General features: G+C 53.4%; 1 protein-coding gene across 1 annotated transcript in view; it reads right to left on the minus strand.

Annotated features, from left to right (window-relative positions):
- Positions 1-17,036: 17,036 nt before the first annotated feature.
- The window catches only part of LMF1 (lipase maturation factor 1), a 207,977-nt gene continuing 200,590 nt past the window's right edge, over positions 17,037-24,423 (minus strand). Inside the window, exons 10-11 of the mRNA XM_029054660.2 lie at positions 22,821-22,933; positions 17,037-17,775 (exon numbers count right to left, since the gene is read on the minus strand). Coding sequence (XP_028910493.1) covers positions 17,601-17,775; positions 22,821-22,933 — 288 coding nt within the window. The 3' untranslated portion in view covers positions 17,037-17,600. The remainder of the gene's footprint in view (positions 17,776-22,820; positions 22,934-24,423) is intronic.

Genomic DNA, 24,423 nt, shown 5'->3' on the forward strand with positions numbered 1-24,423 from the left:
ACAGATGGGCTGGCGAGTCAGGGTCCACCCGCCTGCAGGCAGCGGGATCCGGGGTCCCAGCAGACATACAAATGCGGACAGAATGGGAGGAGGCCAACACCTCCGGGAAGGGGTGAAGGGGGAGCAGGGCGAGGGGTGTGAGCAGGTTGGGTGGAAGCAGTCACGAAGGGCTTCCCAGTGGAGGTAGGACTTTGGGAGCCAAAGTGCTGAAGAAAAGGACATGCTCCACCCGAGTTGGCCCTGGACCCTGGGCACGGTTTGTGCCGGAAAGATGGTGGGCGCCCAGCAGGGGAGCGGAGGCTACGGGGAACTCTGCACACGGTCACTGGTGGGAGGCCCCTGGCCCTCCCCTCCAGGCCCCATCTTGGCCTCTTTGGTTCTTGCACCCCTCACTCTGGGTGGCTTCTGGTTCAGAGAAGTGAGGGAATGTGCATACTGCTATGCAAGGCCCCACAACTGACACGAGCCTGCATGCACACGCACAGGCACACACACGCACACACACACGCACGCCCTTGTACCCTCTGCTAGCCACTATAGGAAACAGAAAAGGGCGCGAGGTGACTCCGGACATATGGGAGCAGATCTGGGAGGGGCCAGGTTTTCCTGGCCCAGGTCCCAGAAAAATCAGTCCTGATGCGGGGAGGGGGCCGGGAGCCGGGGGGAGGGGATGAGACGACCACAGGGATCGACACCTGAGTCCGCCCCCGCCCTGCCCACTCATGCCCCCTCACGCCCTCTCCCTGGCCCCTTCGGCCCATCTCAGCCCGGGGCTGGTCACCCCGCCCCCGCCTCTGCAGCTGCGAGAGCCATTGAGGAGGGACACAGCCGGGCACTGAGAAAGCATTAATAGCATTTCATATATTTATTTTTTTTGCTGAAAAGGAGAAGGGTGGACTGAGGAGAGGAGAGGGGCAGGGGAGGCGGAGGCTTCTCGATGAAGAGCACTAAGTGTTTCCCTCCACAAGGCAAGGCTCTTTACCCTTGGTCTTCTCCGAGGCTGGGACAGCTGGCTCCTGAAATATTAATCGGGGGCTCATTGATATGCAAATACGTTTCCCCGAAATAATGCTCCCGCAGCTGCCGGCCCTGAAACCCGCCCAGGCAGAGCGCGAGGGTCTCTCCAAGAAGCGGGGCCAGGTTTCAGGCCCAGCTGCACAGTCTGTGTGCCGACGATGGGGAGGGGGTAGCAGGGGTCGGGGGAGGTATAGGGAGTAGGGGGCAGGAGGGATGGAGGAGAAGAGTAGGGCATGGAAGAACGGGGGCGGCCAAGGCAAAAGAGTTCGGGGAGAAGGGGCCGAAGGGGCCGAAGGGACCGGAGGGGTAAGGTGATGGGACTTTATTAACAATAATGATGAAAATAATAATTCTGGCATTTGTTAAGCACTTATTACATGCCAGGCACTGTACTAAGCCCTGGGGTGGAGAGAAGCAAATCAGGTTGGGCAATTCTCTGTCCCACGTGGGGCTCACAGTAGAAGCAGCGTGGCTCAGTGGAAAGAGCCCGAGCTTGGGAGTCAGAGGTCATGGGTTAGAATCCCGGCTCGGCCACTTGTCAGCTGGGTGACTTTGGGCAAGTCACTTAACTTCTCGGTGCCTCAGTTACCTCATCTGTAAAATGGGGAATAAGACTGTGAGCCCCACGTGGGACAACCTGATTCCCCTGTGTCTACCCCAGTGCTTAGAAACAGTGCTCGGCACAAAGTAAGCGCTTAACAAATACCAACATTATTATTTTACAGATGAGGTAACTGAGGCACAGAGAAGTGAAGTGACTTTCCCAATGTCACATAACGGACAAGTGGCGGATCAGGATTAGAACCCATGACCCTCTGATTCCCAGGCCCGTGCTCTATTCACTACTCCAAGGGGTGGGTGCAGAGCCTGCAGAGGAGGAGGGGAGGGTATGTCACAGTCCCAACAGGTGGTTCTCCCCAAGCTACTGGGAGATTACCTCCTCCTTCCCTCTGGACTCCCGGAATGTCTAGGAAGGGGCAGAGGGAAAGGAAGGAGAGGATAAAGCATGAATCCTCATAGCTGCTCTTTTCCTCTTCCCTGCCAACGTGTGTCTGATGTTTCCTCTGACCTAATCTGGATCGAACCAGGCCCGTGCCACATCAGTCTGGTGGCGGCCAATCAGAAAGGTGACGGGGGTCACCTAGAAGGAGAACAAGGCATCGACGGCATTCCCATAAAGCAAGAGCTGGAGCAGGCTGCGACGGCGCGCTCGCTCACTTGAGTTTGGTTGTTGGCCCACAGATTCATATCTTGGTTGAAACTCTGCTTCCTAGGGGTCATACCCTGGCAGAGCTGGCCATCTTGTTCAAGGGTCATCTCAGTCAATCGATTTACTGAAAACTTATCGGACACAAAGCACGGTACGCAGCATGTGAGAGAGTACAATACAATGGAGTTGGAAGACACGTTACTTGTCCCTAAGAAGGTTACAGTCTAGAAGGGGAGACAAACAGAAAAATAAATTATAGACAGAGGAAATGGTAGATGTAAGGATCAATCAGTGAATCAATCATGTTTATTGAGGTCTTACCTGGTGCAGAGCATTGTACTAAATGCTTAGCAGAGTACAACATAACAGAGTTGGTAGATACCTTCCCTGCTCACAACAAGCCTAAAGTCTAGAGGGGAAGACAGACATTAGTATAAATAAATTACGGATATGGACATAAGTGCTGTGGAGCTTAGGGTAGAGTGAATAAAAAGGGCAAATCAGCGCTTAGTACAATACCTGGCATGTAGTAAGCGCTTAACAGATACTACTTAAAAAAAGTACAAGGAAGACACATAAATGTGGTGGGACTGAGGGTCCAGTACAAGTGCTTAAGGGTACCGGTGCATAAGTGATGCAGAAGGGAGAGGGAGTAGAGGAAATGAAGGCCTAGCCAGGGAAGGCCTCTTGGAGGAGATGGGATTTTAGGAAGGCTTTGGAGGCAGGGCAAATGTTCTCCTGCAGTGGTGCTTCCTGCTCCCCCAGCCCCCCCCCCAAGCTACTGCAGCTGGGTCACCAACTAGGGCCAGCATAAGCTGCTTTCTGGACCCCAGGGATATGAGCTGAGCCCAACGGCCCTGCTGGAGACCCCCGATGCATACCGGCCTCCTCAGCCGTGTGTTCCCAGCTGCAGCCTCCTCCGCCGCAGGGCCGCCCCCACCGTCCACTTCCCGCTCCGCTTGTCTCGGGCACCTGTCAGGGCCTGAATTCTGGCAGAGAATCCTCCCAGCCCATCCAGGCTCTTCTGGCACGGGGAGGCAGCTGGAGACTTCAGGCCCGAGGCATGGGGCGCTCACCCCCCACCCCTGCGTGCCACCATACAGTGCCAGATGCCCCCAAACACTGAGTTAAAAGGGAGCGACTCAGGGGAGAGGCCGGATGGGTCTGGGGTATAGAGGAGGCAGTAGGGGCTGGATGACAGGGAGAAATGCCTTCCATTCTCGAGCCCTCAGAGACGCCTCCCTTCCCCGAGGCCCCAGAGATGTTCATCGCGTCCGGCCACGGAGGCAAAGCAAAGGCAGTGTGCCCTGATGGAAAGGGCAGGGGCCTGGGAGTCGGAGGGCCTGAGTTCTAATCCGAGCAGAGGCAGAGAGATGGCTTGGGTTGAGGGGGCCGAACCAACTTCCCAAAAGAGAGCAGAGATTGTTCATCTCCCCATCTACCGGACTGCCGATCGACACTGCCGGGGAGTCCTGCTGCCTTCCTTCCCACCCTTCTACCTGCCCACCCTGAGGCCCTGTCTGTCCCTCCCCCTTCCTCCCATACAGAGGGGACCAGAGCATTCGGCACCATGGGAATTTAAGCATCAGCAGCGAGGCCCGCAGCTCTGCAGATGGTAGGCATCGGGGAGGCTGTGGGCGGGCCTGGACTCTGGACCACCTGGGCGGTCGCACCAGAGGCCCCTCCGGCCCTCATCCGATGGCGCCTGGGGGACTCTAAACCTGGTCTCAGAGGCCGTTAGACCATTTCACCTTTCCTGGGTGCCTGTCACCAGACACTTCCTCATCTTCTCTTTAGATTGTGAGCCCCTGGAGGATCAGGAATATGGTCAAACTCTCACCTGTGGATTTTCCTCAGTGCTTAGTACAGTGTCCCGCACCCAGGAGGCATTGAATAAATACTATTGTTACTAGAAGAACACTGGTCACTCTGGTGGGCAGGCTTCCTGATGGAACATCAGTCCCTCTCCAAGGTGGATTCTGTGATGAAGCACTGGTCACTCTGGAAGGCTACTCTGATGTCACAACACTCTAAATGTCATATTGGTCACTGTGGAAGGCAGACTCTTTGATGAACCACCTGTCACTCTGGAAGGTGGACTCTGTGATGTCCCCACTGGTCATTCTTGGAGGTGGACACTGTGATGAAGCACTGGTCACTCTGGAAGGTGAACTCCGTGATAAACCACCGGTCACTCTAGGAGGTGGACTCTATGATATCATATTGGTCACTGTGGAAGACAGACTCTGTGATGTTCCCACCAGTCACACTGAAAGGCGACTCTCATGCAACACCACAATGAAAGTTGGATTCTGTGATATAGTATCAGTCACCGTTGAAAGCAAAGCTTGTTTCCGCCACAGAGGCCGAGGCCCTTGGCTTCCCCAGCAGGGTGCCTCAGTAGATGGCTACCACCATCCCACCCCGTGGCCCATAGCTCTCACCCTTCCCTCTGAACAGTGGCAGAGAAGCTCTCTTGGGGACTCAGCTGGCTGGCCCAGCTGGCTTCTGGGCCCAGAGTCATTCAACACAATCCCCAACCAGGCCCGCAATACTCAACTTTTCCAGCTCCATTCTCAACCTAAACCTGGGGTTTCCCCCAAACCACAACTCTACTCCCCTCAGCAATTTCCCTACCTCTACATCCTTTGCAGCTCATCTCCTGGCCACAGCTTCCTGGTGAAGAGCCAGAGGTTCAATTTCTTTCCTTTCTAGGTGAAGTAGTAGCTTATTCATTCATTCATTCATTCATTCATTCATTTATGTTTATTGAGTGCTTACTATGTGTAAGCGCTTGAGAAAGTACAACACAACAATTAACAGTGACATTCCCTGCCCACAATGAACTTAGAGTCTATGGGGAGGGTGGAGATAGACATCAATCCAAATAAATAAAATTACAGATGGCTACATAAGTGCTGTTGGGCTAGGAGCGGGGGAAAGCCAAGGGAGCAGGTCAGGGTGGTGCAGAAGGGAGTGGGCGATGAGGAAAAGTGGAGCTTAGCCTAGGAAAACCTCTTGGAGGAAATGTTCCTCAATAAAACTTTGAAGGAGGAGAGAGTAATTGCAGGATTTGAGGAGGGAAGGCATTCCAAGCCAGAGGCAGGATGTGGGCGAGTGGTCGGCGGCGAGACAGATGAGACCGAGGCACAGTGAGAAAGTTAGCATAAGAGGAGCGAGGTGTGTGGACTGGGTTTTAGGAGGAGAGAAGCAAGGTGAGGTAGGAAGGGGCAAGGTGATAGACTGCTTTAAAGCCAATGGTGAGGAGTTTTTGTTCGATGCAGAGTTGGAGGGGCAACCACTGGAGTTTTTTGAGGAGTGGGGAGATACATTCTGAATGTTTGTGAAGAAAAATGATCCAGGCAACAGAGTGAAGTACAGACGAGTGGGGAGAGACAGGCACAGGGAGGTCAGCAAAGAGGCTGATGCAGTAATCCAGGTGGGATGGGATGAGATTGTATTAATGTAGTAGCAGGTTGGATGGAGAGGAAAGGGCAAATTCTAGCAATGTTGTGAAGGTGGGACCGACAGGATTTAGTGATGGATTGAATATGTAGGTTGAATGAGAGAGAGGAGCCAAGGATAACGCCAAGGTTACGAGCTTGTGAGACGGGATGGATGGTGGTGCCGCGACAGTGATGGGAAAGTCATGGGGAGGACAGGTTTGGGTGGGATGATAAAGAGTTCTGTTCGGGACATGATAATTTTGAGGTGACGGAAGGACCTCCAAGTAGAGATGTCTTGAGGTGCAAACCTCAAGGGTTTGCAGTCTGAGAGGGAGGGAGAGCAGGGATCTGATCTCCATTCTACAGAGGAGGAGTAATGCCCAGTAGAGTTTCAGCGATTTGCCCGAGGTCACTCGGGAGGAAAGCGGTGATTACCAGCCTGACTCACATTCCCAGGCTCTCTACATTAAGCCATGCTGCCTATTATCCCCAAGTTACAGATAAGGCCCAGAGAGGCTCAGTGACTTGCCCAAGGATAAGCAGGAAGGCAGAGGCAGAGCTGTGGCTCTAGGCCTGGGCTCCCCGCTTCTAGTCCTCGTCCTCCCACGGCTCCACCAGGCTGCGCTGCCTCCCTGTACCTCTCCCCTCCTGTCCGATTCCCCTGGCAGAAGTAAAGTGAGATGAAACTCAAACCCCGTCGGCAGCTGTGGCCCAAGTTCGGTGGTTGGGAGGGAGGAGAGGGAAATTATCGGTCAAATGTGCTGGGAGAATTATCCACGGTCGGATTGTCCACGCTTCTCCCGTCCCCGATTAGTCTGGGAAACGGAGTCACCGCCCGACCCTGAAGAAACGTTCTTGGCAGCAGGAGGCTGCGGGAAGCTGCAGGAAGGGAGAGATCGGGAGCTTCGACTTCGATGCTGGAGGCCCTCAAGCCACGCTGCCGGGCCCCCCGCTGCTGGGGTCTCCCTCCCTGCCGGGCCGAGGGGGCTGCGCCCGGGCCCCGGGCCCGGACACCGGCTGTCCGGAACCACCTGGCGCCCGGGGCCCCGGGGGGAGCCTGGCTCTGGAGTGGTGAGGGTGAGGGGGTGTTTGAGCAGGTAGCCAGCCCCCTCCCCGCCAGCCCCCATGGGGACCAGTCCATCCATGAGCAGTAGGAGCAGTGCTGCCCTAGGGGCTGGGGCCTAGGGAGGCCTCCACGGGAAGCAGACATGAGGACCCTGCCTCTGGGGACTTCTCCTCTAGTGGGTCCCGGTGCCTGCCCCCCACCCCATCCAGGGATTCCCTCAGCTGGTGGTGAGAGGCAGCTGCTCCCCGGGGAGGGGAGAGTCACTGCGGGTGGGCTAGAGCTGGCAGGGGCAGACCTCAGCTGTCTGCCCTGGCCTATCGATAGAGCCCGCTGGGCCCCTGAAGCCCCGGGGGCTGTCCGCAAGAGGAGACGTCAGTCAGTCAATCCCATTTATTGAGCTCTTACTGTGTGCACAGCACAGTGCAAAGAGCTTGGAGGAAGACAATGCAATAATGTAACAGACACATTACCTGCTCGCAACAAGTTTACTTTCAGGGACCAGGGAGGGGGCGTTGAGAATTTGGAGCCTGACTGTGGGGGCGGGGGAGGGAGGGCAGGGCCAAGCACCAAAGCAGGGCCTGGTAGGGAGGCGGGGACATGCAGTTTGCGCTTCGCTCTCTACTACTTCCTTCCTCTGGACTGGTACACCTTCCCTCTTCATATAATAGTAATAATAATAATAATGGTATTTGTTAAGCTCTTACTATGTGCTGAGCACTGACTGTTCTAAGCACTGGGGTAGATACAAGGCAATTAGGTTGGACACAGTCTCTTTCCCACATGGGGCTCACAGTCTTTATCCCCATTTTACAGATGAGGTAAGTGAGGCACAGAGAAATTTAGTGACTTGCCCAAGGTCACACGACAGGCAAGTGGTGAAGCCGAGATTAGACGTCCTCTGACTCTCAAGCCCGTCCTCTTGCCACTAGGCCAGGCTGCTTCCCACGACAGACAATCTGACAGACGATTATTCTCTCTACCTTCAAATCCTTACTGAAGGCATATCTCCTCCAAAAAGGTTTCCTTGACTGAGCCCTTAATTCCTCTTTTCCCACTCCATTCTGCATCACCCTGATTTACTCTCTTTTTTTATCCCTCCCTCAGTCACACAGCACTTACGGTCATGAGTATTTATGATGTCGTTGCGGGGAGGGAATGTGTCTACAATCTACTAACTCTGAGTTTTTGTACTCTCCCAAGTGCTTAGTATAGCACTGTGCACACAGTAAGTGTTCAATATATATGATTGATTTGCTGTTAGCCCATTAGAAGGCAAATGTGACCTGTTGGAGAAGAGTTCATGCAGGAATCAGGAAATCCCAGTTCTGGCCTGATGTAGCCTAGTGGAACAAGCACATTTTTGAGAGTCAGCAGACCTGTGTTCTAATCCAGGCTCCACCACTGTTCTGCTGTGTGACCTTGGGCAAGTCACCATTTCTCTGTGCCCCAGTCACCTCATTTGTAAAATGGAGATTAAGACTTTGAGCCCCTTGTGGGACATTGAGTGTGTCCAACCTGGTTAGCTTGTATCTCCCCCAATGCTTAGTACAGTGCCTCACACATAGCATGTGCTTAACAAATACCTCAGGAAAAAAAATTGGGTAAGTCTCGAACATTTCTGGGCCTCTTTTTCCCCATCTGTAAAATAAGGGTAAGATCTCCACTCTCCCTCCCGAGACCGTGAACCCCAATTTGATTATCCTAATGGGAACAGCTCACTTCTTTGTTTTGTAATTCCCAAGTGCTTAGAACAGGATGTCGTATCCAGTGGGTAATTAATAGACACTATCACCACTACTGGGCTTACGTCAAGTTCTGCAAGTTTTAGAAAGTAGGTGGTCTCAGCATCAAAGTTAGGCTCACCTCATTCCACCTGTGCTGCTTAGGGAACGTGAAGAAAATGAGTGACAGCAGGAGATCCAGACAACCCCTGTATGGGGACCTGACACTGGAAAACCAAAAGCCAGAAGGATAGAGGAAGTGTTCATGGACACGGGAAAACAAAGCCTCAGACCATGCTGTGTGGGTCCCAGCTGAAAACTGGAAGTCAGTTGCCGAGGACAGACCGGCATGGGGCACCGCCCGCCAAGAAAGGAGGGGCTGTCCTCCAGCAACAGCTTCACACTGAACCAGACACAAGGAGAAAGAAGAGAAAACAACGTCGGCCCCTGAAGACACTCAGCATGACCCCACCACAGCAGGTGGAAGGGAAGCTGGGGAGGAGAGGGGGAGGGGAGGAAGGGAGGAAGAGGCCAAAGGAAGCCAGATGAGGAGACCGGAGGCAGCAGGGTGAGGAGGAAGAGGAGCAGGGAAAGAAGAAAAGGAGCAGGGAATGAGGAGGAGGAAGAGGAGGCTGTAGAGGAAGAGAAAGAAGAGGGGGAAGTGGAGGAGGATGAAGAAGTGGAAGGGAGGAGGAACAGAAGGAGGAAGAAGAGGAAGAGGAGGGTGAAGAGGAAGAGATGGAAGGGGCATGTGGAGGAAGGGGAAGAAGTGGAGGGGAGGAAGAACAGAAGGAGAAAGAGGAGGAGGAGGAGGGTGAAAGGAAGAGATGGAAGAGGGGGAAGTAGAGGAGGATGAAGAAGTGGAGGGGAGGAGGAACAGAAGGAGGAAGAAGAGGAAGAGGAGGGTGAAGAGGAAGAGACAGATGAAGGGGAAATGGAGGAAGGGGAAGAAGTGGAGGGGAGAAAACAGAAGGAGAAAAAGGAGGAGTAGGGTGAAGAGGAAGATCCAGAAGGGGAGAAGTAGAGGAGGATGAAGAAGTGAAAGGGAGAAGGAACAGAAGGAGGAAGAAGAGGAAGAGGAGGGTGAAGAAGAAGAGATGGAAGGGGCATGTGGAGGAAGGGGAAGAAGTGGAGGGGAGGAAGAACAGAAGGAGAAAGAGGAGGAGGAGGAGGAGGAGGAGGAGGAAGAGGGTGAAAGGAAGAGATGGAAGAGGGGGAAGTGGAGGAGGATGAAGAAGTGGAGGGGAGGAGGAACAGAAGGAGGAAGAAGAGGAAGAGGAGGGTGAGGAGGAAGAGGGGGCAGTGGAGGGGAGGAAGAAGAGGAAGAGGAGGGTGAGGAGGAAGAGGGGGCAGTGGAGGGGAGGAAGAACAGAGGAGAAAGAGAAGGAGGAGATGGAGGAGGAGGTGGCGCAGAGGAGGAAAAGGAGCAGGAAGAGCAGGGGGAGGAGGGAGGAGGAGCAGCGGGGTAGTAGGGCTTGCTGACCCTTGCCGGGCAGCGGAGAAAGCACACCCAATTTGTCTCAAACGCTTCCGTCCTCCTGGGGCCCCAGCTAGCCGAGATGCTCCCCTCCCCTCCCCTCCCCTCCCCTCCTCTCCTCTCCTTGCCCTCCCCGCCACCCCCCAACTGCGCGGGCCGGACAAGCTCAGCGGTCCCAGCTGCCGCTCCCCGTTCCCTTCCCCCGCCCCCGGCTGGGTCGGTGGGCTAGCCCTGCCGGCTGGACGTCCGTTCCTCGTCTCCTCACCCTAATGGGTTTTCCAGAGTGGAGAAGGTTTCGGAGAGGAAAGAGAAGGAGACAGAGACCCAGACAGAGAGTCAGAGAGACTGCGACGGGGACAGACTTAAAGAGCCACGCGGGCCGAAAGGGAGAGTCAGAGAGCTGCGCGGACAGAGAGACGGAGAGAAGAACTCTGAAGGGCAAGCACCGTGCAGCTTCATCTCCCGAGCGTTCAGTACGGTGCTCTGAACCCGTTAAGCGCACAATAAATATAAATGCCACTGACTGACTGGCTGCGAAGACAGAACGAAGAACCAGAAGATAAAAGGGCAAGGGGGAAGGGAGGAAAAGAGAAAGGGGGGAAACGAAGTAGCAAAGAGAAAAAGGAGCATCCGAAGGGTTCCGGCGGACGGAGGGGCGGAAACGGGAGAGGTGGAAACGGGCGGTCAGGAACTTGGGCGGATGCCAGCACGGGAGCCGCAGGACGGACGGCGGACGGACAGCGTCCCCCTCCTCCTCCCCCACCCCTCAGCATCCCTCGACGGCGGCCCTGATCGAGCACAGGTCCGGGCCAGGAGTTTAGGGAAGCAGGGCCCGTCCTCTCCGGGATCACCCGGCAGCCCGGCCCGGGGGGAAGGAGGGGTCCCAACGGGTCCCAGACACACTTTCTCAGGTCACCTACGGGACCCGTTCGACGTTTCCCGGGAAAGGCACGGCACGCGAAGGGCGGCGACGATGGACTTGGGGTGGTCAGAGTACACACAGGAAGAAAAGGAGGGTCGGGGAGGGGAGGAGGAGAGGGAGGAGGAGGGAGAGGACGGAGAGGAGGGCAAGGAGGAAGAGGTGAAGAATAAGGATAATGAGAAAAGGGAGAAGAGGAATGGGGGGCAGGGGGAAGAGGGGAGGACAGAGAGGAGAATGTGGGAGGGGAGGAAAGGGGGAAGGAGAAAATGGGGAGAGATCAGGGAAGAAGAGATGTGAGGTGACTGTGGGCAGGGTTGGGACTCGGGCCAGGAGGGAAGAGTTTGATCCTGGAACCAGACTTCGGTTTCTTCAGACTAAGAGTCCTTCGAGCGTGCGGTACTGTGCACTCCCAAATGCTCAGCCCCTGTACCTGCTTTGCAGTTCCCTCTTCTCTGCATGTCGTGCGTGTGTGGATTTGTGCGTGTGAGTGTTTGCGTTTGTGTAAGTGCACACGCACAGAGAGCAGGACCCTGCAGGGAGAAGTTGCCGAGGCCCCTGCCTCAGGCTGTTGAAGATGTTAGTAGCCTGGGGAGCTGGGAGAGTTTTCTAAGTAGCCTGTGCTTGGGTTGTATCAATCAATTCATCGATCGAATTGGTATTGATCAGTATTGATCAGTATTGATTGGTATTGGTATTGGTATTGATCAGTGGTATTTCTTAAGTCTTACTATGTGCAGAGCACTGTACTGATCGCTTGGGAGAGTGCATTGTCCTTGGGAGGTGGACACTAGATACCATCATTTCTAGTAACCACTCCTGCTGTCTCCACCTTCCTCCTGGACCCTCACCAATTGGTCTCTCACCCTTTCGTTCCACAGAAACGGCTCCCTCCCAACTTCCAGGGTCCTTCTTCTTGCCAAACAATAATAATAATAATGATTATGGTATTTGCTAAGTGCTATGTGCCAAGCACTGTTCTAAGCGCTGGGGTAGATACAAGGTAATCAGGTTGTCCCACGTAGGGCTCACAGATTTCATCCCCCTTTTACAGATGAGGTAACTGAGGCACAGAGAAGTTAAGTGACTTGCCCAAGGTCACACAGCAGAAAAGTGATGGAGCCGAGATTAGAGCCCACGACCTCTGACTCCCAAGGCCGTGCTCTTACCATCAGACCACGCTGCTTCTCAAAAATCTAGGCCCCAGTGACATTCGAACTCACGACCCCGGTTTACAAGACCAGTGCTCTAACTCCATCGGTCTCTATTCCATCCTAATCCTCCGTGGCTCAGTGGAAAGAGCTCGGGCTTGGGAGTCAGAGGGCATGGGTTCTAACCCCGGCTCTGCCGCTTGTCAGCTGTGTGACCTTGGGCATGTCACTTAACTTCTCTGTGCCTCAGTTACCTCGTCTGTAAAAGGGGGATGAAATCTGTGAGCCCTACGTGGGACAACCTGATTACCTTGTATAGACCCCAGCGCTTAGAACAGTGCTTGGCACATAGTAAGCTCTTAATAGATACCAACATTATCATTATTATTCTGCGCTGCCTTTGACCCCGGGGATCACCCCCTTGTTCTGGGAACACCATCTAACAATAATAAGGGTGGTCTTGGTTAAGTGCTTACTATGTGCCGACCCCATACCACAGCAACGGGGTAGATACAAGATGATCAAGTTTCACTGACCTGATCTTCCTGGTTTTCCTCCTATCTCTCTGGCCACTCCTTATCAGTCTCTTTCACGGGCACCTCCTCTGCCTCCCGCCCTCTAACTGTGGAAGTGTCAGTGTCTCTCTGGTCCCCTTCTGGTCTCCATCTTCGCCCTTGGAGAATTCATTTGCCCCCATGGCAAAAGAGAAGCAGCATGATCTAGCGGAGAGAGCCCGGGCCTGGAAGTCAGAGAAAATTGTGTTCTAATCCCTCTTCCGCCACTTGTTTGCTGTAATAAATAATATTAATAATAATGATTGTGGTATTTGATAAGCGCTTCCTAAATGCCAGGCACTGTACTAAGTGCAGAGTAGGGGTCAGTGGCAGAGTCAGGATCGAGGTCCACGACAGGGTCAGAGACCATTTTTTAAATGGTATCTGTTCAAGCGCTTTCTGGGTGTAGAGCGCTGTTCTAAGCACCAGGGTAGAGACCAGTTAATCAGGACAGATAAAATCCCTGTCCCAAATGGGGCTCACAGTCTAAGTAGGAGGAAGACCAGGTCATAAAGCCCCATTTTCTGTTTTATTCCTTGCTGTGCTACTACCTATACCAAACTGCCCCACCTCATTCTCGTGCTCCTTCCAGTATTCACCCACACAGAGTTTGAGTGCCCCAAAGTTCTATCAGCTGCACACACACGCCCCGCCCTCCTCCCCTGGCTCATCCATCCTCAACCTCAGAGTCAGCCACACCAAGCCTCTGCAATCTCACATCTCCTCCTGACTCCAGGACAACTCACTATGGGTAGCAATCAATCATATTTATTTGAGTGCAGAGAGCACAGTATTAAGCAATTGGGAGAGTATAATATAAAAGTTAGTAGACATATTTCTTACCTACAAAGAGTTTACAATCTAGAGTGGGAGACGGTCATTAAGATTCATTTCGGATATGGACGTAAGTTCTATGGGGCTGAGGATGGGGGTGAATAAAGGGTACAAATCCAAGTTCATTTCATTCATTCATTCATTCATTCAATCGTATTTATTAATTCATTCAATCATATTTATTGAGCACTTACTGTGTGCAGAGCACTGTACTAAGCACTTGGGAGAGTACAGTAGAACAATAAACAGACACCTTAATAATAATAATGTTGGTATTTGTTAAGCGCTTACTATGTGCAGAGCACTGTTCTAAGCGCTGGGGTAGACACAGGGGAATCAGGTTGTCCCACGTGGGGCTCACAGTCTTCATCCCCATTTTACAGATGAGGGAACTGAGGCACAGAGAAGTTAAGTGACTTGCCCACAGTCACACAGCCGACAAGCGGCAGAGCTGGGATTCGAACTCACAAGCCCTGACTCCAAAGCCCGTGCTCTTTCCACTGCGCCACGCTGCTTCTCTAAGCTGCTTCCCTGCCCATAACGAGTTTACAGTCTAGAGGGGGAGACAGATGTGAATATAAACTACAGATAGGTACATAAGTGCTATGGGGCTGGCAAGGGAGAAGAATAAAGGGAGCAAGTCAAGGCAATGCAGTAGGGAATGGGAGAAGATGAAAGGAGGGCTTAATCAGGGAAGGCCTTTTGGAGGAAATGTGCCATCAATACGGCTTTGAAGAGTGGGAGAGTAATTGTCAGATTTGAGTAAGGAGGGTTTCCCAGGCCAGAGGCAGGATGTGGGCGAGGGGTCAGCAGCAAGGTAGATGAGATCGAGGTGCCCAGAGGTTAGCATTAGAGGAGCGAAGTGCGTGGGCTGGGTTGTAGTGGGAGAGTAGTGAGGTGAGGTGGAGATATAGAAGGGAGAGAGAAAGTAGTGGAAATGAGGGTTTCACGGGGGAAGAACCCTTAGAGGGGGTGTGTTTTTAATGAGGGTCTGAAGGTGGGGAGAGTGATGGTCTGTAGTATGTTCGATTTCAAGCTCAGCAAGTCCAGAGCTAAGCTCCCCATCTTCTCTCCTAAGTCCTCTCCTCCACCTAACACCGTCTATCCATCAATCAGTCAATCAGTTCTGTTCTTTCCATTCTCTCCAGCCCATAACCCTGGCAATAGCCTTGACTCCCATCTCTTCCAGATTCCATCTTTCTCCAAATCCCACTGGGATTTCCTCTACAGAGTCTGCCCTGCTTCTTCAGACCAACAAGCAGCTGGCTGTTCCGGGCACTTGTATCGTGGCTTGAATACTTGAATACAGTCGATTAGACTGTAAGCCAGTCAAACGGCAGGGACTGTCTCTATCTGTTGCCGACTTGTTCATTCCAAGCACTTAGTACAGTGCTCTGCACATAGTAAGCGCTCAATAAATACTATTGAATGAATACTACATCAGCCCCCCTCCCGGCCTGTAGTCTCTCCCCTGCCTCCAGTCCATACTTTGCTCTTCTGCCTGGATCATTTTTCTAAAAGATGGATCTGTGCCCACCTCCTCCCTCCTCCAGAACCTCCAATGGTTTCCCGTTCCTCTCCACATCAACCAGGACCTCCTGACTACCGGCTTTAAGGCACTCACTCGACTCTGTCCATCTGACTTGTTTTCTTTCACCGCCTAGGATACTCCAGCTCGTAGCTCACTCATCTCAGGTCAGCCTAGTCACTGAGTTTTGCTCTCATTCCTCCCACTGCAGACCTTTGGCTCACTTCCTCTCTCCTCCGTCACACTGCTCTCTCCATCTTCAAAGCTCTCCTCAAATAACATCTCACTTTACCACTTCTGCTCACCTGGAAGATGGATACTCAGCTCTATGTATCTATTACTGCTGTTGCTTCCCCCATTTGTAATTTATTTTTGTGTCTAGCTCCCCTACTAAATTGTAAGCTCCTTGAGGGCAGGGATCACATCAAGCAGCTCTATGGTACTTGCTTTTTTTCATGATATTTGTTAAATACTTACTATGCGCCAGGTGCTCTATTAAGTGCTGGGGTAGATACGAGGTCATCAGGTTGGACACAGTCCTTGTTCCTCAAGGAGCTCACAGGCTTAAACCCTTGTTTACAGGTGAGGTGACTGAGGCTCAAAGAAGTGAAGTGATTTGCTCAAGGTCACAGGGCAGACAAGTGGTGGAGCTGGGATTAGAACCCAGGTCCTTCTGACTCCCGGTTCATGCTCTATCCACTAGGCCAGGATGGCAGAGAAAACGTTTTTTGAGAACACAGTGAAACGAAACCTCAGGAAATGCTACATCCCAGCAGAAAACCCGGAGTAAGTTGATTAGGATAGATTGGTATGGCACATTGCCAGTGAGAAGGAAGTGGTCCACTTCAGGCAAAAGCTTTCTGGGGAAGGACGGGCAATGAGTGAAAGAGATAGCAGAGAAAGGAAGATCTTGTACTACATCGGTACTTACTATAGTGTCTGGCATATAGTAAGCGCTTAGCAAATACCATTAAAAAAAAAAAAGGCAGGGCCAGGTGCAGCCAACCTTGGACATAATTACAGCACGGCACAGGCCGAGGCAATGTGTGGCTGGGCCTGTGGGTCCCACACTGGCCTTTTCAGTCCAGTAGGCCCTCAGTCAGGACTACCGATTGATAGATCAGTTGATCGACAGCAGTTTGGCAGGCTCTTCTGAGTACAGTTTTCGAGGATCCGGTCGCATCCTCCGGTGTAGAGCAGCAGCACAGAACAGGCAGATAAAACCGGCCCCAGCCCTTGGCTCCCCACTCAGGCCCCCGGCCATGCTTCCCCATGGCGAGGGCAGGGAACGGGCTGATGGGATCTTCGACTTTGATTCGGCCAACTGGCTTGTGCCGGAGAAACCTGCGAACCTGGGAGAAACTTACAGAGTGGTCGGATCAGCCCGACACGTTCCCAAGTCTCACGTGGAGGTGGTGCCTGCTGATTTGGTTCAGGGTGGTGGCTTTGATGCTGCTTCTGCCCCTTTCCCAAATCTGCCGGGCTGCCAAGATCATCTCTGCGGGGTGGGCTCTAGTTCGAAGCCCCACCTCCATCCGCGGTGGAGCCAGTTACCGCATTTTGGGGCCTTCTCCAGGCTGGATTCTGGCTCAGATATCGCCAGTTCTGGCAGTTCCTACAGTCACCCACTCCCGGTTCTTCTTGAAGGTGGTCTGTCCTCCTCCTCGGCTCTAGCTGCCAAGGGATGGCACCCGCCAGTGTCTGGAGACTAGGGTTATGGAGTCTGACAGACTCCCCTCACCAGCATGGTCAATCCCCAACACTCAGATTCCATAAGCAGAGCTCATGGAGAGGTTCAAGCACTTAGGACACGGCCCTGCACATGGTAAGCACTCAGGAAATACCGGTGATTGATGGTTTTATTTGTCAAATATAGGCCTCAGGATGCAGGATAACTTAGCCTCAACCAACTAGCCAAGTTACCTTTCTTCCTGATTCTCTCTCTCTCCCTCTCACACACATGTAGATTCTGTGTACAGGATTAGATCCCCCCCCATGTAGACCCTACCCTATTCTGAACCTGAGGGTCCACCCAAGGCAGGCCAGAGGGACTCCATATCCATCCAAAAGTTATCTCCAGCATAACCCAAAAGAAACAGAAACACACTCATCGTCTCCTTTCATCTCCACCTTTATTGCTCCTGGGAATGTCTGTGTGCACTTGTGGTGTTTTAGAGCACTTGTGGGTACTTGGGTGTATTTATGTCCACTTGTAGAGGTATGAGAGGGTTTATGTTTTTGCATGTGTTTATGGGCACTTGTGTGTCAGTGGAAATTTGTGTGTATTTGTGGGTATTGGCCCCAGACAGTTGGTGAGTTCTCTTCCCTGTGGACACAAGGAACAGTAGGGGAGGCAGAGCAGGTTACGAGGGGATGGGGAGGGTGAGCGGAGGAAACAGGGAAACCATGAGGTCGATGAGTTTAGCTGTTGCGAGTCAGAACTGGTGTGTGCTGGGATCGGGTGTGTTGGGTCAGAGTGGTCTGAGTTTGTGTGGGCGGGTCCGGCGTGTGGCGGGGCAATATGTCCTGGACAGTGGGTGTCAGACCAGAGTGTCCCGGGCCAGGCTCGGGCATTCCAGGGTTACATTTTGAGCTATTTTTCTCAGAGGCGCTGCCACCTCTGACTTCCGGGACCAAAGTGCCGGGCTCCGGCTGCGGGCTTTCAACCGGCTTCACTCTAACTGGGCCTGGGGAGAGGCCACTGTCGAGCCTGGAAAAAGTTCCTCAGCCCCGTGAGGTTCAGCGCGGGAAAGTAAGGGCCAATCCGCTTTCGAATCCACCATTTCCCTTCAGCTGCGTGCTGGCCCCCGGGACGGCTGAACTTGTATCGATAGTGTTCTCCTCTGACCCATCTAACGGGGAAGAAGAAGACAGAGACAGAGAGATCAGATAGAACCAACGTGACCCTGCTTTGTCCAGTAGCATTCTCCTCCGAGCCCCGTGGGAGGGACGGAGACAGAGAGATCAGACGGGGCCAACGTGACCCTGCTTGGTGCAGTAGTGTTCTCTAACTCCCTGGGAGGGGGAGAGGGAGACGGAGACAGAGAGATGGTCCAGGAGACGAGCCAGCCAGCAGAACAAGCCCCCAGCTCCCCGCCCGGGGGTCCCTCTGTGGATGTGCTCCAAGGTCCCAGAAACCAGAATTCTTCCTCAAGCTGTCTCGATCGTCCTGGTCACTGCCAGTGGTCACTCCAGCCTGCCCATGGCAAGGCCCTGATAGTAAGTGAGATCTAGATGAATTACCCCCTCCCATATCACCGCCCCGCCCCCCCAAGAACTCCCCCAGAGCGGGCTGGGCTGAGCAGGCCAGACCAGGCCTGGACTTTGCCTGAAAGAGGGCCCCACAGCAGCTGCAGCTGTTCTAATGACATTCGGGAGTTTTATGCTGGGGAAAGTCTGCTGGGCGCTGAAGTGTGACTCCCACCGTGCTCTCCTCGCAGAAGCGGGATGTTTCCTGTTCGTAATTAGGGCATTAATAATGTCGTCTGACTTGGCTTGCGGCTGGAGCTCAGAGCCCAGAGCTCGGAGCCAGCAGCCCCATCTCGGAGAGCTGAGGTTGTAGAAGGAATGGGTCTTTTCCAGTGTGAAAAAGAGCGCTGGGCTGGAAATCGGGAGACTTAGGCTTCCACGCCCTGCTCCACCACTTGCCGGCTGTGGATGTTCGCCCAAGTCACCTAACTTCTCTGGGCTTCGGTTTCCTCCTCTGTAAAATGAAGATTCTATACCTGTTCTCCCCCCCTCTTAGACCGTGAGCCCCAAGTGGGACTGGAACTGAGTCCGATCTGACTGTGTCTACCACAGCGCTTACTAGTATTTGGCCCATAGTAAGTGGTTAAACACCACAGTGAATCTTATTATGAAAACGGAGCCTCCCTCCGGCCTGCCCCTGGCCCGCTCCCAGCTAGGGCGGCCACAGAGTATTAGCAGTAGTATTTATGGATCACCCGCTGCGGGCAGAGCACTGTACTGGGAGCTTGGGAAGTACAAAACAGAGAATGGACATGTTCTCTGTCCATAAGGAGCTGTTACTCTAATGGGGGAGGGAGACATAAAAATATTTATAATAATAATTACCCTTGTGGTATTAGCTAAGCACTTACTATGGGCCAAATACGGTATTGTGTGGGTAGATAAAAGATAATCAGAACATGATGCCAACTCTGATATTTTGTACTCTCCCAAGAGCCTACTACAGTGCTCTCCACTCAGTAATCGCTCAATAAATTCAATTGATTGATTGATCGGTCAGACACCGTCCCTGTCCCACATGAGACTCACATCCTGTGGAGGAGAGAGAACAGGTATTGAAACCCATTTCACAGATGAGGAAACTGAGGCACAGAGAAGTTAAATGACTGTATCAGGTCACACAGCAGGGAAAAGGCAGGGCCGGAATTAGAAACCAGGTCCCCTGACTCTTGAGCCTGTGCTCTTTCCACTAGGCCACGCTGCTTCTCATCGACTGATAAATCATTCAGTGAACAAACTCTCCCCCACTCCGGCCCCAAAGCACCTCTGTACGTATCTGTAATTTTATTTACTTGCATTGATGTCTGCCTCCCCTCTAGACTGTGAGCTCACTGTAGGCAGGGACTGTCATTCTTTATTGTTGTACCGTACTTTCCCAAGAGCTTAGTACAGTGCTCTGCACACAGTAAGCACTCAATAAATATGACTGACTGAATGAATTTTCACACATACAAAAGTGGGGCTCAGAGATGTAATGAGCATCCCAGCCAGAGGGCAACAGCAGGGTCTGTGGCTCTGACCATTCCCCATCTGGAGGTGGCAGGGACATCCCCCCCGCCGCCCGCCCCCCAGCCGGGCTCCCCTGAGGAACAGAAGGCACCTGCAAAGCGCAGAGCAGGCTGGCCGTGGGTAATGCTGCCGATACCCCGGCTTCCCCATTGTGTCTGGAAGTGCTCTGCCGGACTCCAAACTAGGCTGCGCGGTTGACCGGTGGCAGGGCCAGCCTGGTGTGTGGGTCTGGGCCCTCCAGATTGCCAGGGCACTGGGCAAGTCACTTAACTTCTCTGTGCCTCAGTTACCTCATCTGTAAAATGGGGATTAACTGTGAGCCTCACATGTGACAACCTGATTACCCTGTATCTACTCCAGCGCTTAGAACAGTGCTCTGCACATAGTAAGCGCTTAACAAATACCAACCTTATTATTATTATTATTTTTACCTAGCAGCCTCAGCCTTGCTGCTCCCAGCTTCATCCTCCTGGCCCTGGGCAGTGCTGCCGTGGCAACCAAGATGCTCCGTGGTGGGTACCAGGAGCGGCTGACCAAGCAAACCGGACTCTCCCACGGGTCGGTCCATCCTGACAACCTCCACCTGGACCTGTCGGGAGCGAGCCGTGGATCTTCGCCTCGTCCGGTCCGAGCTCACGCCTCCAGGGTGGCGGCGATTAGCTCCGGAGGGTGCAGCTGTTTCAGGCGAGCAGCTGGGTTTCCTGGCGGTCGGGGCGTTTGGGGGGAGGGGAAACGGCAGGAGTGTGTTTGCCATCACTAGAGGTGGGGCGGTAGGGGAGAGACCCGGGGGCAGCGGATGGGGAGGCCAGAACTCAGTTCTTCTTTGCCTCCTTTTCCTTATCTCAGGCTTCCTACAGAATTGTCAACCGGAAATAGCGGAGCCCGGAAAAGACTGGAGTCGCTGGGCTTTCTGTTTGGGTCTGGACTCATCTGGTGGCGAGAAATTCATGGACTCAGCTCTCCCCCGGCTGGATGGACAAGAGGAGTGTTATGGCCTGGGAAAACGTTTTTCTCCCTCGCCTTCCTCTCAAGGGGATGACACAGCAAGAGGGGAGACTTCATTAGTCAGTTCAGATCCATGTGTCTGACCTTCAGGTCCATGTGTCTGACCTTGGAGACGACCTTTGCTTCTATCCAATCTGAAATCATCTGTGAATTCCCGAGAACATTCTAGAGACTGAAACTGACTGCCTAACCCCCAGAGGACAATTTTCCCTCCTGGAAATGGTGCAGCTTTAGTTAGTTATGATGCTTACGATGTGGAAAGCCCTTTGATAAGTGCCGGAGCAGACATAAGAGAATCAGAGTGGACCCGGACCCTTCCCCACCTGTAGCTCTCACCTGAGAGGAAGAGCAGGGATTTCATCTCCCTTTTACAGATGGCAAAACTGATGGATCCAGAGGCTAAGGTAACAGCAGGCTAAGAGCAGAGCTGGAACTGGAACCCAGGTCACCTGGTTCCCAGCCCCCACACGCTCACCAGTAGCCTCCTCTAGCTTTCTCATGACTAGAGAATTGTGAGTTGGATCTTTTCACGAGACACTGGCTAAGGGCCTGATTTCCTTTTTGGGCACAACAAGGCCCGAGAGCCCCAGCGACTACAGAGATCCTTCAGAAACCTTCTCAGCACGCAGAGGGTCCCAGAGACTCCCCAGAGACTCCCCAGAGACCCTCTAGAGACCATTCCTTGGGACTTGGCCAATCTCTGCTACCGTGCCTTTTGGAGCTCCGGGCCCCCAGGTCTCCTGGGCTAGGTTTCCTCAGGAAGACTTGTAGGCGGGGGAGACTGGTGCCACTCAAGCTTTACTAATCACCAGGCAGACCACTTGGCTTCAGCATCTGTTCCCTCAAAGGCCTGGCCGATGGCCAGCAGTGCACCTGGACGGGTAGAGTGGCCGGAGACGGGTCTCGTGGATGACGGAAGCTCAAGACACTGCATTGGCCACATGATGAGGGGCTATGAGGTTGCACCAGGGACCTGAGAGCTCCCAGAGGGTGCAGACCCCAACTGAATTGCAATGGACCCTGCTCTCCTGACCACAGTAAGATTCCCAGGAAGAATCGCCACAGACACCCAGGCCTGGTCCACGCTCCACCCCTTCGCCACGGTCCACTGGCAACACTCCTGGGTCTCCCTGAGCCACACCCTGCAGCCTGCAAGACGCCATCGCAGGGCTGCCCGCCATCTCCCGGCACGGGGACTGGGCAAGGACAGGACCCCACCCTGTGCTGGAAGTACGGGGGACATGACCGAGGAGCCTAGAGCTCGACTCGGGCATCCGGCCTGTCCCAGGCCCAGGGAAAGCCTCCCTTCGGGCTGGCCCGGAGCAGTGTGAGCACCCACCGGGCTTCTCCGGTGCCCTGGCCTACAGCGGTGTGAATGCCCACTGGTCTCCCCTGGTTCCCTGGCCCAGAGCAGCCGTGAGCACCCACTGGTCTCCTCCGGTCTCCTGGCCCGGAGCGATGTGAAAACCCACTTGTCTCCTAGCCCAGAGCAGTGTGAGCACCGCAGGTTTGGGACACGACGGCCTACCTGTTGTCCAGCCGGCACACTGGCCCAGAATGTACCACTCTGAACCCCACCTCTACCGGGAAACCTTTCCGATGGAAAGTCGACTACACACCCAAGCCCCGACTTCACTTATCTTATGAAATCACTGGGCTTCCCCATTCCTACTCCATGCTTCTTTCTCGTCCTACTCCCACTATTTCTAAATCAATGTGTCTGTTGTCCCCCAGGAGATTGACAGCTCCCAGAAGGCAAAGATTGTGTCTTTAGCTTCTGATATACTCTCCCCAACATCTAGCAAGGCTCTACAGTAGGTGCCTAGTACACTGCTCTGCACAAGTAGGCATCTAACACAGCACTCCGCACCCAGTAAGTTTCCAGGGCAGAGTTTTGGACATAATCGCTTCTCAGCACAGTGCTCTGCAAGCAGTAGGCACACTGATGCACAGTGCTCTGCACCCATTAGATGCCCAGTACAGCACTAGCAGCATGGAGATGGTAAACCTCATTGCTGATGGCCCGACACACTGAAGGTCACACAAATCCAGAGAGACACCGTGACAGGCTCTCCTGAAAGTAAACCCTTGCCGGTTGGAGCCGCCTGAGCCCGGCCTGGGCCAACGACCTCACCTTGGGGGCTCTTTCCCCTCGAACGGGTTGAACGCCACCAGGGACAGGGCTGCCTTTTCATTGGCTAGGAGCTTGCCGGCAAGGTGGATTATCCAATCATTGTGCTCGTAAGTCTGCGTAGAAGGGAAAAAAGAGGAAAGTGGTCAGTCTCGGCATTGGAGCTCCATCCAGGTGCTGTCCCCGCATTCCTGCCGACGGCCAGGCATTCGGGTGGCAGCCGCCTGCAGCTGAGCGGGGGTGTGGATGCCCCAGTCACCACATCAGTGAGTTGCGACCCAGAGGTGACCCAGAGATGACCCAGTCTGCAGCTGGAGCTCTACACCCTCCAAATCTGTCAAAACACCAAAGCTCCAGGATTCGGCGTAGAGACGGGCCCACTGGGCTGAGCCCCTGCCTCAAAGCCCCTGCCATTTCACTGCTTTTCCACTGAAGGTTCTTGAGGAGTGGGTTGATGCGGACTGAACATTTAATTGAGAGGCACTGTGGATTAGTGAATGGAACATGGGTCTGGGGGTCAGAAGGCCCTGGGTTCTAATCCCGCCTCTGCCACTTTTCTGCTGTGTGACCCTGGACAAGTTGCTTCGCTTCTCAGTGCCTCAGTTACCTCATCTGTAAAATGGGGATTAAGACTGTGAGCTCCATACAGGACAGGGACTGTGTCCAACCTGATTAGTTTGAATCTACCCTACCACTTAGTACAGTGCTTGGCGCATAATAAGTGCTTAACAAATACCGTAAAAAAACGATCTGGGCAGCAGAGTGAAGTGAGCACTGGAGTGGGAAGAAATACGAGGCAGGGCGGTCAGTGAAGACGCAATAGTAAAGTCGAGATAGGATAAGCACTTGGATCAACCTGGAAACAGTTTAGAAGGAAAGGAAAGGGTTTTAGCCTTGCGGAAAGGTAGTACTGTCTGGATTCGGTGACAGACTGGATGTGTGGGTTGAATGAGAGAGATAATTTGAGGATAACACCCAGGTTACGTGCTTGTGAGACTGGGAGGATGGTGGGGCTGTTTATAGTGATGGAAGAAACAGGAAGACAACAGGGTTGGGTGGGAAGGTGAGGATTTCTTTTTGGACACGTTAAGTTTCAGGTATCAGTAGGACATCTAAGTAGAGAAGTTCTGAAGGCAGGAGGAGATGCGAGACTGCAAAGAAGGAGAGATCAGGGCTAGGGATGGAGATTTAGAAATCATCCTCAAAGAAATGATAGTTGAAGCTATGGGAGCGAATGAGTTCTCCAAATGAGTAGGGGCAGATGGAAGAAAGTGCTGAGCTTTGAGGGACTCCGAAAGTTGGAGGGGGGGAGGTAGAAGGGGATCCTGTGAAAGAGACTGAGAATGAGCAGCCAAAGAGACGGGAGGAAAACCAGGTGAGGACAGTGGTCAGTGAAGCAAGGTGGGATACTGTTTCCAGGAGAAGGGGCTGGTCCACAGTGTTAAAGGCAGTTGAGAATTCATTCATTCAACTGTATTTATTGAGCGCTTACTATGTGCAGAGCACTGTACTAAGCACTTGAGAAGTCAAGGGGGATTAGGATGGAGTAGAGGCCATTGGATATGGCAAGAAGGAGATCGTTGGTGACCTTTGAGAGAGCAGTTTC

The sequence above is a fragment of the Ornithorhynchus anatinus genome, chromosome 2, assembly GCF_004115215.2.
Source record: "Ornithorhynchus anatinus isolate Pmale09 chromosome 2, mOrnAna1.pri.v4, whole genome shotgun sequence".
NCBI classification, from domain to species: domain Eukaryota; kingdom Metazoa; phylum Chordata; class Mammalia; order Monotremata; family Ornithorhynchidae; genus Ornithorhynchus; species Ornithorhynchus anatinus.